At 45.6% G+C, this 16,355-nt stretch overlaps 1 protein-coding gene across 1 annotated transcript; it reads left to right on the forward strand.

The window, feature by feature from the left end:
• The first annotated feature begins 755 nt into the window (after positions 1 to 755).
• On the forward strand, positions 756 to 15,553 carry ALDOB (aldolase, fructose-bisphosphate B). The gene is made up of 9 exons (XM_066256624.1): positions 756 to 904; positions 5,354 to 5,475; positions 6,270 to 6,481; positions 7,479 to 7,533; positions 8,420 to 8,580; positions 9,775 to 9,858; positions 11,459 to 11,633; positions 12,039 to 12,238; positions 15,064 to 15,553. The coding sequence occupies exons 2-9, from the start codon at positions 5,364 to 5,366 to the stop codon at positions 15,157 to 15,159; spliced, it is 1,095 nt and encodes a 364-aa protein (XP_066112721.1). The 5' UTR covers positions 756 to 904; positions 5,354 to 5,363; the 3' UTR covers positions 15,160 to 15,553.
• Positions 15,554 to 16,355: the final 802 nt, after the last annotated feature.

Below are 16,355 nucleotides of genomic sequence, written 5' to 3' on the forward strand. Positions count from 1 at the left end.
GGGGCGATGCTCTGCCCATGGGCATTACTCCGTTGCAATTGGAGCCATTCTAGTGCCTGAGGCGGAGGTCATGGAGTCATCCTCAGTGCCCGGGTCAATTTTGCTCCAATGGAGCCTTGGCTGCGGGAGGGGAAGAGAGAGATAGAGAGAAAAGTGAAGGGGAAGAGTGGAGAAGCAGATGGGCGCTTCTTCTGTGTACCCTGACTGGTAATCAAACCCGGGACTTCCACATGCTGGGCTGAAGCTCTACCACTGAGTTAGCCGGCCAAGGCCAAGGTCATGTATTTATTTTATTTTATTTTATTTATTCATTTTAGAGAGGAGAGAGAGAGAAACAGGGGGGAGGAGCTGGAAGCATCAACTCCCATATGTGCCTTGACCAGGCAAGCCCAGGGTTTTGAACCGGCGACCTCAGCATTTCCAGGTCGACGTTTTATCCACTGCGCCACCACAGGTCAGGCCCCAAGGTCATGTATTTTTTAAGTGCTGGCACTAAGCTAACATTCCTCCCAGATTCCCTTTGTGGACTCTGGAGCTCAGTCATTCATTAGCTGCATGACTTAGGGAAGTCCCCAGTCCTTTGTGCCTTGGTTTCCTAAACAGCAAAGTGAAAAAAGAGTCTGGAGTCAGAACTACATGGTCTCCAGAGAGCCCTTGTAGCTTTAACGCTGTTTGTGTACAGTGAGTATGTGAGCATGATTAGAGGGACTGGTTGTTTTTGAGCCAATCACAGGTACTGGATAAACACCTCCCACCAGGTCAAGGTGCGAAGGGGAGGGCAAAAGTTAAAAAAAAACAACAAAACAACTCACCTTTGATAAGAAGTCTATAAAAGCCAGGTGTTCCCAAAGATTCTTCCTATTTGGCAGCTGCCTCATCCCCAGCTTCTGATCTCCCCCAAATTGTAAGTAAAAGAACCTCTTTTGTCGACTTGGACTGCGCCAGGGAGTAAGGGGTTAATGACAACTTGTAGAGGTGAAAGTGTGCTTTCATTTTCAGGAAAAAACATTATGGTGGCTAAACAACGTGAAGATCTGTTGAAATGTTTGTTTTTCCCCCACATCTTCCCTGGCAGCAAACCACTCAAGATTGCTGCTAGTTACTTGTGCTACCTGTCTGAGGGCTCTTGAGTGTTGGCCTAGGAACTACAACTTGAATATTCTTACTTGGTTAGGTTCGACTCAGCTTTAGAGACTCCTGCGCATTTCTGCTCTCTCCGCAACCACCGCTGATTTTGAGGATTTATTTACTTATCCCCTTCTGTCACTTTCTTCCTTTCTCCTCCCACGCTGATTCGTATGAGCACTGAAGTTTCTCCTTCACACAAAGGGACTCTGACGTGTGTTGCCCTTGGCCTTCACCCACTGCTCAGATGAGAAAACGGAACAGGCTTGAAAATGTCACAGAGCATAGCTGTCATTTGATTATAAATTCTCAAACCTCCCCCTTGTTTGATGCTTTCTATAACATTTCCTATTGGTCCCAAACACCTGGAAGACATTATAGCTTCGGTGCGTTTATTCCACTCTTTGAAAACAGGCATGTGTGAAGACATGCTACCTTTTAATATAAACTTGACTTTAAATAGTTACCTAGGACTCCATTAGCCCATTGAGACCCAGACGGAACTCAAGCTCGGCTGTTATCATCGCTTTAGCCAAGGAGTATCTGGGGAAGACCCAGACCCAGGCTGGACCTGAGGTGGTGGGCCAGGCAATGGAGTATAGTTACTAGGAGCTCATTTGACTTTCTTGCCAGTCTAGAGAAAAGAGCAACACTCTTCTTCTGGGCTGCTGCACACGTGTTCAGAGGCACCAGGGATCAGGATGGCCGAGAGCATCTCACTGTACTTGTCACGGTGGCAGTGGGGTGGGGAGTGAGGCTGTGAGCATCTTCGTACATCTATACATAGAAGTGCTGCTCACAGTGTCTGGCAATCACAGGCTTTCAGTGAATAAGCCCCTGGTAACTGTCTTCTTGAAAATCCATCTGCCTTGCACGTGGAGCAACAAATGGGCTCTCTACTGCCTTATATTTCTCCACAAGTTGAATATTCATAGTTCACAAATTATTCTCTTTTCATAGAACTTCTTCTAGGAAGGCAGAAAGAACCACACTGTAGGGGTCCATCTGTTATTTTTCTGAAGAAAGATTGGAAATAGGATCCCAAGTCATAAACCAACAGGATGTGATTGATAATCCTAGAATATCACAATTTAGGAGGGGCATCAGATGTATTCTTCCTGGGCCTCCGTTTCCTAATTTCTAAAGTTGGCAAGGGTTGACACAGATCTCTCTGAGGTCACTTGTAGCTCTGTTTTTCTATGGTTACCTGCTATTCACATATGTACACCCTCACAGCCTTCTCCCATCTTTGTACATACCTGTTAATATAGTACAATACATATAATAAATTAATATATACATCTGTTTATTAAGACATCAAACATTATTAAAACATTTTATAAAGTAAAATGTGAGAGTCACTCCACCCCATCTCCTTCCCCAGAGGTGCGCCCCGGGTGGTTATTCCTGCTTTTATATAGACATCCAAACAGTATATGTGTATACCACTTTATTTAATTAAAAAATAATCATACTATATTTTGCATCTTCTCTGAAACTTGATTTTTTTTTTCACTTAATAATATAATGTAAACAACTTTCAGTTGCACTTTTAAAAAAATATGTTGACTTGAGACCTCCGGGAGCAGAGGCGCAGGGGCAGGGAAATCCTGCTCCATCATTGACCACTCCCGGTGGGCGCCTGGCCGCTGGCGGCGAACATTGGCCTGTGACCCTGTTTTATGATTAACGGATGGGTTACATTCGTGCTGATGTGGCACAGACCTTTAATCCTTCTGTAGAAGTTTAACTTCCCATAAACAGATTTGGTTTGATTCGACCTTTTCTCTCTTTGTTTTTCTGGTTGAGTCAGCACACTCCGCCTGAGGAAAATAGCTTGGTAGGAAATAGTAACATAGAGAAGTCCCTTAGGTCATTGTTATCTTTTTTAATTTAAAAAGAAATAATAACACCTTACATTTTTATTATGCTTTATAAAGCATCTTTATGTTTTTCATGTCATTCAACAAATTTGTGTTGAGCAGACCCAATGAGGAGAGTGCTCACAGGTCACACTTGATGCATTTGGCGATGAGACAACCAGAGCAGATATTACTGCCATTTAACCCATAATAAACTAAGACTCAGAAATCATTGACTCGCCCATGGTCCTAGCTAGAGGGAGGCAGAGCTGACCCTTAAGCCCAGGTCTGTTTGAGCCATTAGCAGCAAACATCTGTGTGAATATATCAGATGCTTATGGATTGGTAATGCCAGTAGTGGGGGTAATGATCCACAGCCCAAGGATTTGGGGTATTCTGAGGGTGTCCTAAAGGACATTAGGGTCATCCAAGGCCAATTCCTCTCACCAAGCTCATTCTTTCCTTGAAAGATGGGAGTACTGCCCCTTATCCCACTTTGTGCCTTACTAGCTATTTGTGTTTGGACAAATAGTTAAACTCTCTTACAGCCTTCCTTATTTATGGTATGGGAGAGGGGGATTCTGAAATCCCAGCTGCCTTCTGGGATTCTTGTGGGGAATAAATTATACAGTGCATGCAAAGCAATCAGCAGGTTGTTTGGTAGTAAATGCTAATTTGCTATGATTATTGGGCTATTTTTTGTTTCACTGAGAAAACATCTTGACTGTGGGGTAGAATCAATTCCTCTGTACACGTATCAAAACTGAGAAAGAAAATATTTGCCCTTTGGCCTGAATGGCCCTGACTTCAGGTTGGCTTCCATCCACAAGAAGATCTGGAGGCGAGGTCCAGAGCTAATAAACTTGACTCCGCTGTTAGAACTAGTGTATACACAGGGGCAACATCAGGTAGCTGGGATGGGAAGAGACTCGGGAGAACATCTTTTAGAGATTGTTGCTCACGAGCCTGTCCTGGTACCCGATGATGACACTGTGGTTTCATTCTTTTCAGTTAAGACAGTCATCCCTGTTGAAGAAAGAGTGGCAACAATGAAAGAGATATCAGTGAAACCTTCCCAGGAATTAGTTCAGTAGCCACCGACTTCTTTATGTGAAGGGACAGGGTGCCGAGAGCCTGCCTTGGAGGGATGCAGATTGTGTGAGAAATCAATTGGCCATGAGAAACAGGGCAGGGTAGGAAGCTCTGCTTCATCCTAGCTGGTACTTTGGGCAAGTCAGTAAACTTCTCTGAGTCTTAGCTGCTCATTAATTAATGAAGTAAATACCCGGGCTGATCACCCCATTGCTGGGTGGGTCCAATGAGAATTGAGGTGCCCCTGGGCTTCCAGAAAGTAGAAGGCAGGCACCGGGTATAGACCCTGTATATAAGTATATGGGGGGGGGGTGTAGAGGCCATGGGACTGGATAGGAAACTACTCAAGATAGTCTTCATTATGATTTGTCCTCTTTGATAGCTCAACCTATGCAAAATTACTCTTTCTAACATATAAGAGTCCTGTGAGCTTGCATTTTCAAGCCTAGCCCAAAGTGGCAGCTGAAAAGCCATAGTGATCCCCTTCGGAGGACCACTGCTGAAGAGGTTGTTCGGGTAGGGGGTCTTTGAGCCAAAGTCTCCCCTCACTAAAGCAGTGGAGCTGAGAATGACAGGAACAGGAATCACCATAGGACGTCAGCACCCTTGGAGCCCATGGGAACCTCCAGCCCAGAGGCACTTAGGAAAAATCCTCCCCATCTGTTTCAGGTGGTCTCACAGGTGTTTTAATACATGATAAAAGAAGTTTGCACCCCACCCTGAATCGCAAACCTGAAGGGAGGTTAACTTCAAAGCAAGTGGTGGTTTCTTCTCTCGACAATAGTCCAGACTATTGTTGCCTGGACAATAGTCTGGTGGGCTACAGGCTATCAGAGCCAAGTGGAGAATGTCCACAGAGACCAAAAGCCTGCCTGTCCTGGCCTCAAGCATCCAGGGCACCTGAAGGCACCAGGGATCAACAGAACAGAGAGACAGTCATTACTGCAGTGCCTTCTGTTTGCCAGATGTGAGTGAGTCACTAATTGGCCGGTTTCATCTTAGGATCAGTGATGCCAACGGTCTCCTGGAAGGCATTCTCTTTAGGATCACCATGAACATGTAGCATCCCACCTTCATCCGTTATGGTTAATTGCAACTACTTAGGCTGAGGGGGAAAACTGCCCCCAGACCTCCTTTGTTTATCTACTTGTGGAAATGGGCCAGACATGCCAGAGGGGCCTGCAGGGATTGTCTGCACACCGCAGCTGCCTTGGCCATGAGTCCAGCTGAGTCTCCAACAGTTCTGTTCAGGACTATCATGCATTCCTTTCCAGACCTGTCACCATGGCCCACAAATTCCCAGCCCTCACCCCAGAACAGAAGAAGGAGCTCTCAGAAATCGCCCAGCGCATTGTTGCCAATGGGAAGGGGATCCTGGCTGCTGATGAGTCTGTAGGTGAGTGCAAGAGACATCACACAAGCTCATGCTTGTTTCTGCACGTAGCAAAGGCACCGCGATGGTCATGTTCTCTTTCCTCTGTGAGGAGGAAAGGCTTATTTATGCACACAGAGGTGGGAGCAGAAGACTTAGTAAACATAGGCCTTTCTCGTCCTGTCACTCTAGTTGGCAGATTTCTGAAAACGCAGGACGGAGGCTCAAGACTTCCATATCAAGCACCCTTGCCAGAGGTCATTTGAACCCAGGCTGTAGCAAGACCAGGGACTCAGTAACCAGGATGAGGTCAGGTACACAGCACTCTGCTGCTAATGAGCAGTCAGTTTAAAGTCAGCCAAGAAAGGGCAGAAAGGGCAGAGAAATAAATGTCTACAGCTGGCACAGGGGAGGGCTTGTGTCTGAGGAAGCCCAAGGTGGTACAAAGGAGAGCTGTAGCTGGCCTGCACGTTTCCATGAAATGATAGACTCCAGAGAAACCAACAGTCAGGCTGAGGGCTGAACCGGAAGAAGGCTGAGGAGACCATTTAGGGCCTTTACCTACCCGCGTGGACCCAGTGGTTACTGGACCCATACTCTTCCTGACAGCAACCAAGGTCTTTGCTAAGGAGACCAAAACAGAGAGAGAGAGAGAGAGAGAGAGAGAGAGAGAGAGAGAGAGAGAGAGAGAGAGAGAGAAGTGTTCTGAAGATCTGAACCGAAAAGCGAATCTCGCTGTCCTTCCTGGTGAGGGTCACGGAGACCGTGGAGGGAAGCCCGGCTTGCTCCTTACGCCGTCTTTGCCCCCCCCCGCGTAGGCACCATGGGAAACCGCCTGCAGAGGATCAACGTGGAGAACACAGAGGAGAACCGGCGGCAGTTCCGAGAACTCCTCTTCTCCGTGGACAATTCCATCAGCCAGAGCATCGGGGGCGTGATCCTGTTCCACGAGACCCTCTACCAGAAGGACGGCCAGGGAAAGCTGTTCAGAAACATCCTCAAGGAAAAGGGCATCGTGGTGGGGATCAAGGTGAGCACTGCCACGCCCCTCAGCGCTGCCTCACCCCAGCCGAGCACCCAGCACGGGGCTGCGGGAGCGTCAACACTCTGAACGCTTACCATCTAACTGCTTTCCATCCCACCTCCCTCTCGGACAGATCCTCTCCTAGCCTTTTCTTCCCAAGCCCCTTTCTCTCTATTAAACCTCTTACTGTCTCATTACTAAAATAGGAATAATAGGACCTACCTCATAAGAGTATTATAAGGATGAAATGTGTTCAAGAACAGTCCTTGTTGCATAATTATTATTCAACGCATGGTGGCTATTATTCAAGCACTTACTGTTCTGTTTTAATTAGCTTTTCCAAAACTGCACGAACTTCTCAAGAGTGAGCATTAGTACTCAATGAGTGCTTAACATCAGGGACTCATTTACTCCTCCTCACAACCTCTGGAGGTAGACTCAGTTACCATCCTTATTTTAGAGACGAGGTAAGGAAATAAAATTACAAGGGGTAACATAACTTGCTGACAGCAAGGTGAAATTGGGGGCAGTTCCAGCCCAGACTGGACTGTCCACCTCTTGGGCTCACGAACATAGCCTATGCTCTACTGAGAGTGGACGCTGCATGCTTGCTCTCTTTATCTCCTGTACTAACGCAGTGCCTGGTATGTGCAGGTGCTCAATAATGTCTCTTGAATAGATGAATGAATAATTTAAGGGAAGCTGCTCATATATGGCACCTCCGCATCCCACATACTATCACGTTACTTCTTACTTCCCAAGCTCCAGGCCTGTGCTTTCGATCCTCTTAGGGTTGACCTTGACCCTCTTACATTATTCCTTCCAGGTAAATTCCCTTCTGCTATGAACTGAGTTGTGTCCCTCCAGGTGACTAACACACCTTCCTAATTCAACTCCTTGGTTTGTGAAAGATGGGAACTATTAGTCAGCACTAGGGGCTCTGCTTGTGTTTTACTAGGACATCTGACACCTGCTAATTACTTGTGAATTATTTAATTCGCAGTTAGACCAAGGAACTGCTCCCCTTGCAGGAACAAACAAAGAAACCACCATCCAAGGTAAGGATCGTGCCCACTGAGCTGAATCAGGCCAGTATATGCTAGAAACAAGTAGGGAGATAAAAACCATGAATGTCACACTGGTTTTAGAGCCACATACACCTGACTTTCAATCCCAGCTCCTCTTGTTAAGAACTGTGCCACCTTAGGCTAGTCACTTAAATGTTCTGAGTCCATTTTAGGGTAACTATATTGGCTTTGAAGAATCATTTGGGGGGTTAGATTAAGCAATATATGTAAAGTACTTACTAGAGTGCTTTACACAAAGAAGATACTCTGTACCTGGAAATATTAGTTTTAGAGGAAAATCTAGCAGCAGTAGAGAGGAAAGGTCCCAGGCTTTGGGATCAGACATACCTGGATTTGACTTCTGGTTCCAGCACTTACGACTTAGATAATTTTGCTAGGTACCGCACTGCCCAAGTAGATGAGCATGAACCACAACGTTGGGTTAACTAAGTAGAATTTGAATCCCAGCTCCATCACTCCTTCACTCTGCAAACTTGGTAAAGTCACTTAACAGCTTGGAGTCTCGCTTTCTTCATCTGTAAAATGAGTGTGATATTAACTATTAGGGTTGTTATGATAATTAAATGAGAAAAGGTGTGCAGAATACCTAGAATCATGCAAGTACTAAACAAATATTAGCAAGTACTAAACAAATATTAGCTCCTTCTAGTCTCATGATGTATCTACTATGTGCATCAAAACCATATTTGTGAACTTCAGGTGTTTTGGCTCAGTGTTGGGACCTATGTTTATTTACCTGGTTGTTTTAGTTTCTCAAGCTCTGCTGATGGAAAACTAAGCAAGGGAGAAGTGCCTATGGCCCCGTGGATCAGGGGCAGGGGGGAAATGAAGCCTTTCTCTCTTCTGTGACTTCCAGGGCTCGATGGCCTTTCTCAGCGCTGTGCTCAGTATAAGAAAGATGGTGCTGACTTTGGAAAGTGGCGTGCTGTGCTGAGGATTGACAACCAGTGTCCATCCACCCTTGCTATCCAGGAGAATGCCAACGCCCTGGCTCGCTACGCCAGCATCTGTCAGCAGGTGCTCAACCTTCCCCTTGGGCTAGAACACACTAGGCGAGAGCTATCTTTAGAGCCGTGTGTGTGTGTGTGTGTGTGTGTGTGTGTGTCTGATAGAGACAGAGAGAGGGACAGACAGACAGAAAGGAAGAGAGATGAGAAGTATCAATTCTTTGTTGCGGCTCCTTAGTTGTTCATTGATTGCTTTCTCATATGTGCCTTGACCAGGGGGCTACAGTAGATCAAGCCCCCTTGCACAAGCCAGTGATCTTGGGCTCAAGCTGGTGAGCCTTGTTCAAACCAGAAGAGCCCGCGCTATAACCGATGACCTCGAGGTTTCGAACTTGGGTCCTCTGTGTCCCAGTCTGACGCTCTATCCACTGTGCCACTGCCTGGTCAGGCTAGGGCCTGTCTTTTTTATTTTACTATACTCACACATGAACCTTCTTCTCCCCTCACCAGCGAACCCTGATGGATATTTTACTACTTTTGCTGTAGCCAGGGTTGGTAGGGAAAGATCTGGTTACACAAGCCAGCTAGGAGCCCAAAAGGCAAGTGCTGACAACTCCTGCCCATGTGCCAAAGGGCTAAAAGCTGAGTCTTCAAAGTGGTGAGGCTTTTGAGGCCAGGGTATTTGCTTGTGTGTGTTCCACTCTGTCCAAGACAGAATCCCTTGAGATCCCCAACTATAGGGTGACAGCTCTGACCCAATCCACATAATTTCATGGAGGATGGAGACCTGATGCTAAAGTTTCCAACATGTTTCAAAGTGTCTCTGGGACCCAGTTCAGTCTGATTTGCTTGTGTGGGTGCTGTGTTTTGTAACCTGAGCTATGGGCACCTGGAGATTCCCAATCAGAATTGTAAACACTTCTTGAATTCCTTACTTCACCCACACAGAGGCATCTTTCTTAGACATTTAAGCTTGACTGCTCTGAAAGGGTGACAGCTAGTTTCTGGGGTAGCTAGTATCATTTTTAGAATAAGATGTAGAAATTAAAAGTTTGCATTTATTTTGCCCCATTCCCAGAAAAACTTATTTTGTTGTTGTTAAGCGATGTTCACTAGATATCCCATTATATTTCTTTTTATTGCCCTTTAAGTTATGGTATTTCTCCATAAGGGCTTCATTTTATACCAATTGCAACTGTTGAGTAACCTCTTAAAGGACTCTGATGAGCAGAGTTTCACTCTGTCCTCTCCTTTTCCTCTTTAGAATGGGCTGGTACCTATTGTTGAGCCAGAGGTCATTCCCGATGGAGACCATGACCTGGAACACTGCCAGTATGTTACTGAGAAGGTAAGTCTTCAATATAAAAGTCCCAATTCTAGTTGAAAAACCTTGCTTTTAAGTAACAGCTGTTACTTAACCTATATCAGCTGTTATATGTGAAATATTCTTCAGTTGGCATCATATGTAGCATTGAGGCGTGGAGGGGTTATTAAACCTTCTACTTTTTTTTTGGCACATGGTGTGCTCCTTCCGGAAAAGGCACAGGATTTGCAGTACAAGACTAGGGTGTGAGAATCAGTGTTCCCATTGGTGAGACCTTGGATAAGTCATATTATCCAAGGGTAATAATTTTGGACCTCAGTTTCATTATGTGTAAACTAAGAATTTTTTTTTTTTCTGAAGCTGGAAACGCGAGAGACAGTCAGACAGACTCCCGCATGCGCCCGACCGGGATCCACCCGGCACGCTTACCAGGGGCAACACTCTGCCCTCCGGGGCGTCGCTCTGCCGAGACCAGAGCCACTCTAGCGCCTGGGGCAGAGGCCAAGGAGCCATCCCCAGCGCCCGGGCCATCTTTGCTCCAATGGAGCCTCGGCTGCAGGAGGGGAAGAGAGAGACAGAGAGGAAAGAGGGGGGAAGTGGAGAAGCAAATGGGCGCTTCTCCTATGTGCCCTGGCCGGGAATCGAACTCAGGTCCCCGCACGCCAGGCCGACGCTCTACTGCTGAGCCAACCAGCCAGGGCCTAAACTAAGAAATTTTAAAATAAGATGAGGCTTACCTCACATGAAAATGTGTAATTAGAAAGTAATTTGTTTATGTATGACTTTCTAAATCAGCCACAGTGTATCTGTAGGAGAGTAAGAAAGTCATAATGTAACCTGAGCTCTGTTTTTTCCCTGGCAAAATGAGGTGGACTAAAATGAGGTCTGAAAGCATTTCCGTGTTTAGAGTGTATGGGTTTTTTTTCGTGTTTTTGTTTTTGTATTTTTCTGAAGCTGGAAACGGGGAGACAGTCAGACTCCCACATGCGCCCGACCAGGATCCACCTGGCATGCCCACCAGGGGGTGATGCTCTGCCCATCCGGGGTATCGCTCTGCCACGACCAGAGCCACTCTAGTGCCTGAGGCAGAGGCCATAGAGCCATCCCCAGCGCCCGGTCCATCTTTGCTCCAATGGAGCCTCGGCTGCGGGAGGGGAAGAGAGAGACAGAGAGGAAGGAGAGGGGGAGGGGTGGAGAAGCAGATGGGCACCTCTCCTGTGTGCCCTGGCCGGGAATCGAATAGAGTGTATGTTTATGACCACTTAGCATCTATGGGGAAAGAGAATGGAAGCCAATTTAGATGTCGCCAATTAATTGATCAAGGCAGTGTCAGCTGACCGAAGGGAGTGGTGGGACGGAAGGAACGGAGGGAGGGAAGCATGCCAATAGTCCATGCAGCGAGCAGTTAGAGGAGGAGCGATGGGGACAGGCCAGCATGGCTGTGCGCAATGGCTGTGGCTTGCAATACATCGCCCTAGTGAGGCCTCGGGGCTGGCTGGGAAGGTTTGGCCAAGCCACATATGAAAAGTCCTTTATCTTGGAACCCTGCAGCGTAAAAGTGCCAAGGTCAGGTGACTCTAAGGCTGGCTCTGAGTTTCATAGGTTTGGACCTCTTGTCCTTCAGGTCCTGGCTACTGTCTACAAGGCCCTGAATGATCATCACGTTTACCTGGAGGGCACCCTACTGAAGCCCAACATGGTGACTGCTGGACATGCCTGCACCAAGAAGTATACACCAGAGCAAGTGGCGATGGCCACTGTCACAGCTCTCCACCGAACTGTTCCCGCAGCAGTTCCCGGTAAGGCTCTCCTTCCCCTCTAGCTCTCAGTCAGCCCTCAGCCTCTGAAGGAGCTCCATGTGCCTGTGCATTTGTCCAGGAGTCCTCTCTGCACAGCAGACTGCCCTCCCACAGGCGTCCAGCACTTCCCCACACACTCCATAGCACCACATGGCCTGGGTCTGTCTGAATGCACACAGCCCAGTGATTTCCTCAGCTTTCCACCACCTTCTGTATTTATTAAAGCCCTTATATCTTTAGCCCAACTAGCCTCAACAGATGCAAGCTAATACCTCCAGGCCAGTCCCACGGAAGTCAAGCAGAGAAAAGACCTGGACGTTACATATCTTTTAGACTCATTGCTTGCTTTCTCAAGCAGGTCCCCAAGCTGGGATTAGTCAAGTGGAATGGCTTTTTCCCCCCTAGGCATCTGCTTTTTGTCTGGTGGCATGAGCGAAGAGGATGCCACTCTCAACCTCAATGCTATCAACCTCTGCCCTCTCCCGAAGCCCTGGAAACTAAGCTTCTCCTACGGACGAGCCCTGCAGGCCAGTGCGCTGGCTGCCTGGGGCGGCAAGGCTGCAAACAAGAAGGCCACACAGGAGGCTTTTATGAAGCGGGCGGTGGTAAGATGCTACTACCTCTCATCCACTTGATTGTGTGGACACCTGGGGCCAGCTCGCTCAGGTGGAAAAGCTTGCTTTCTGTAGGCTATGGTGGTATCTCCAGATAGTGGCTACTGGGTATTTGAAAGTGTGGCATTAGAGCTCAGTAGGAGGATTCGGGCTAGGGGGAGTTTTGAGTTATCCTCGCTGGGCATACAGCTGATGACAGAGACTGACAGATGATTTCCACAGAGATACTTCAGAGGGCAGATAAGAGGAACAAGGACTAAACAGGGACACCTTTCATTTTGGGACGATAAATAAATCACCCATACAAGCAGCAATAATATGATAGGATGAACGCAGGGTTCTGAGAACAAAGAGAAACAAATTTCAGGGGGTCATTAACAACATACTACAGAGAAATTCTGAATAAAGGCTCAGAAAAGGTAGAGATGGGCATTTAGGTGCATACCAGTGACCCTGAACAAAACAGTTTTAATAGAAAGAGATGAGAAAAGGTGCACATCTAAGAAGTTTATCAGGAAAAGAGCTAGAAAGGTTACCAGGAGAAATGAGGACACAAAAGGATTTTATTCAGCTAGGAACCATTCCGTTTTGAACACCTATTATGAGCCAAGGACTGGGGTGAACAAAGCAGACATAGCCATTGCCTTCAGGGAACTTAGAGGTTAGCCAAGCAGGAGAGAGCTTGGCATACTTAAATGCAAAGCACCCTATCAAAAGAGTGAATGAATGAACTCACGGATAGGAATGAACATATTTCTAAATCCTATAGGTGATTAGGTTTTATTATCCAGAATACATAAAGAACCCTTCCATCTTCGTAAAAAAAAATGAAAACAACCCAGCTTTAAAAATGAGCAAAGCAGTCAAATAGACATTTCTCTATCAATGAAGTGCAAATGGCAATAAACACGGGAAGATTCTCAGCATCACTGATCACAAGGGAAGTGCTAATCAAACCCACAAGGGGGTATCATTTCTACTCACTGGAAAAAAGCCAGAGGAAAGAGTAAAGATGAGGACAGTGAAGATCACTGAGAGGACAAGGACTCAAGGGAACAGAATTTCATGAAACTAAATATTAATACAGGTGGCAGAGTTGGTCTTAGAAAGAAGGGGTGAGACAGCAAAGAAGAAAGAGAATAGGGTGAAGTCAGGTCTGTTGAGGTCAAAAGATGTAGCGGTTGACCGCTGACTACATTTGAGGGCCTCTGTTCAGAGTGAGGAGAGAATAGATTTCAGTCTCAGCAGTGGAGAATCTTGGAATAGCTGTTGAAGTTGGCTGCTGGGAAATCGACCAGATGCGATGTCCAAGCATCAGGCAAAGTACAGTTGAAATGAGAGTGAGTTTGAAGTATGTTAACTTAAATCCTGTACTTTCCTGACAGCTCTCTTAAGCATGCAGGAAGACTCAGGTCAACCTAAATAGAAATAACAGGAAAGTAAAAGTTTTTTTTTTTTTTAATTTAGAAAATTTAATGGAGTAATATTAAAAATTAAAGAGTACATAGGTTTCAGGTAAACATTTCTATAGCATTTGAACTGTTGATTATGTTGTGTGCCCATCACCCAAAGTCAAATTATTTTCTGTCACTGTATATTTGTCCCTCTTTACAAGAGTAAAAGTTTAATAAGGAGATGGAAGAATACTGAACTTGAGCGATTGCTTTATTTAGCTTTCTGATCACAGAGGAGGGTGGGCAAGAAATTAAGTGTTCACTGGAGGTTTGGCGATGAAGCACTGAAGGAAAGGAGGGCCCTAGAGAAGTTTTAAAAAATCATCTTAGGGGCATAAGCGAGGAGTGGATTTCAGAGGTAGTACTTCCCCTTGCGGTGATGGAGAGCTGGGTCCCTGCTGGTGTGTGGCTGATGAACTGAGCAGATGTAGCTAACATGATGGCTTGTGAGGGTAAGGGCCAGAAGCCACTCACACACAAAAAAGGGAAGCTGACTTTATCATCTAAGATGTGTTTCTCAAACTCACGCGTGCATCTGAATCACCTGGTAGACTTGTTAAAAGGCAGGTCACAGGACCCCAGCCAGCAAGTTTCTAATTCAGATGGCCTGGGGCCAAACTAGAGAGAATTTCCATTTCTAATGTGTTCAGGTTCATGAAATGCACTATGAAAATCACTGGAGATGAAGAAATACGTCCTAGAGAGAGCTAACAATAGTAAAAGTGGCTTAAAGAGTGGCATTCGAATATTATTCATACTGTCAAATATTATTCACAGGTTTCTTAATACTGAATGCAATTTTAATTGAAATTTACACAGGGAAAAATGATACTGTAATAACAACTACATAAAATTACATGTTCTTGTGGTCAAATATAAGTAAAAAATGGGAATTTAAAGGAAATACTTTTATTTTTAGTCATGTTTGCTACTGTGTACCTTCAGCTGCATGTTGCTTGATGCTTGGCTGTATCAGCTAGTCAATTTCTTAGCAGACAACTTCAATAGCTCTTCCAAACTTCCCCACTGTAAAGACTGAAATCCCCATTCCTTCATCCTTAATGAGAAGTTTCTCAACTTTAATTTCTAGTATTGTTGCAATATTGTTGGTCCTAGAAAGAAACTTACCTAGTAACAAACCTCTGTGTTGACAAAGAAATGCTCAGAAAACTGGGATAAAGGAGATAACATGTCATAGAAGGAGGGGGAATGGTATCAGGTGCAATATTCCAGCAAAATTGTTGTAAGGAGAAAAATATCCAAATGAAGGTGTCAGTAGTTTCAAACGAGAAGCAGAGAGGGTCAAGCACACGGTTGTATTTGCTCTAACGGGGTCTCTCCTCTGCCACCCTTGCTTTCTAGGCTAACTCCCAGGCTGCCAAAGGCAAGTATGCTGCCACGGGCTCTTCTGGTGCTGCATCCACCCAGTCGCTCTTCACAGCCAACTATACCTACTAGGACCTGACACAGGGCCACTGGCTCTAGCTCTTCTAGGTGTCTTGAAAACCACAACTTTTCCACTGACCCTGGGAATAAGACAAACTAATTGAACTACTGGAAACACAATGCATGTTAAATCAGTTATTGAAACTTAAGCCTTAACATCAAGGATCTGACGAAATTTCACACAATGGTCTCCTTGCCACACTTCCGCCTGTCCATGCCCTGCAGAATCCAACTAAGAATAGACTTTAAAACAAAATTACCTCTCCATCCAAGTAATGACCACTGAATGAAAACGTCTCAGAATCTGAGCATGGAGAAGTGTGTCTTATTAAACAGTCCTAGGAGTGGTAGGTTAGGACAGCTGCAACCAAAAGAGAAATAAAATACCCCACAAACCTTCTGTTAATATTGGGTTTTACTTTTTGCTCTTGTTTTCAAAGGACTTGGTATATTTTATTACTTTTGACTCTACTAGAGGTGACTGACATTAAGTCAGGGTCCTTACCTTTGGCTACTCATTGGAATCACCTGAAAAAACTTAAAAACAAAAACAAACAAACAAACAAACAAAAAATGGTCAGGCCACACTCCCTGAGCCCAATTAAATAGAAAACTTTTGATGTCGGATCCTCTAAACATCAGGGTTTCATAAAGCTGCCTTGATGTTTCCAATGTGCAACCAAGTTTGAGAATGACTGGTCTGGCCCTGGCCAGTTGGTTCAGTGGTAGAGCGTTGGTCTGGTGTGTGGATGTCCTGGGATCAATTCCTGGTTAGGGCACGCAGGAGACGTGCCCATCTGCTTTTCCGTCCCTCCCCGTCTTGAATCTCTTGCTCTCTCCCCCTCCTGCAGCCATGTCTTGATTGGAGTGAGTTGGTCTTGGCCGCTGAGGATGGCTCCATAGTGTCCGCCTCAGGTGCTCAGAAGAGCTCAGTTGCTGAGCAGTGGAGCAACATCCCAGATGAGCAGAGCATCACCTCCTAGTGAGCTTGTTGGGTGGATCTTGGTCAGGGCACATGCAGAAGTCTGTCTCTCTGCCTCCCCTCCTTTCACTGAATTAAAAAAAAAAAAGAAAAGAAAAAAAAGAGAATGACCAATCTAGATTTTAAGTTTGAGGTTAACCAAAAATGAAAGCCATTTATAATTTGAAGTAAGCTAAAATGTGAAATGATTTTGAGAGACATGTGGAGTGTGTAATGAGAAGATCAA

Source organism: Saccopteryx bilineata, chromosome 2, assembly GCF_036850765.1.
Source record: "Saccopteryx bilineata isolate mSacBil1 chromosome 2, mSacBil1_pri_phased_curated, whole genome shotgun sequence".
NCBI classification, from domain to species: domain Eukaryota; kingdom Metazoa; phylum Chordata; class Mammalia; order Chiroptera; family Emballonuridae; genus Saccopteryx; species Saccopteryx bilineata.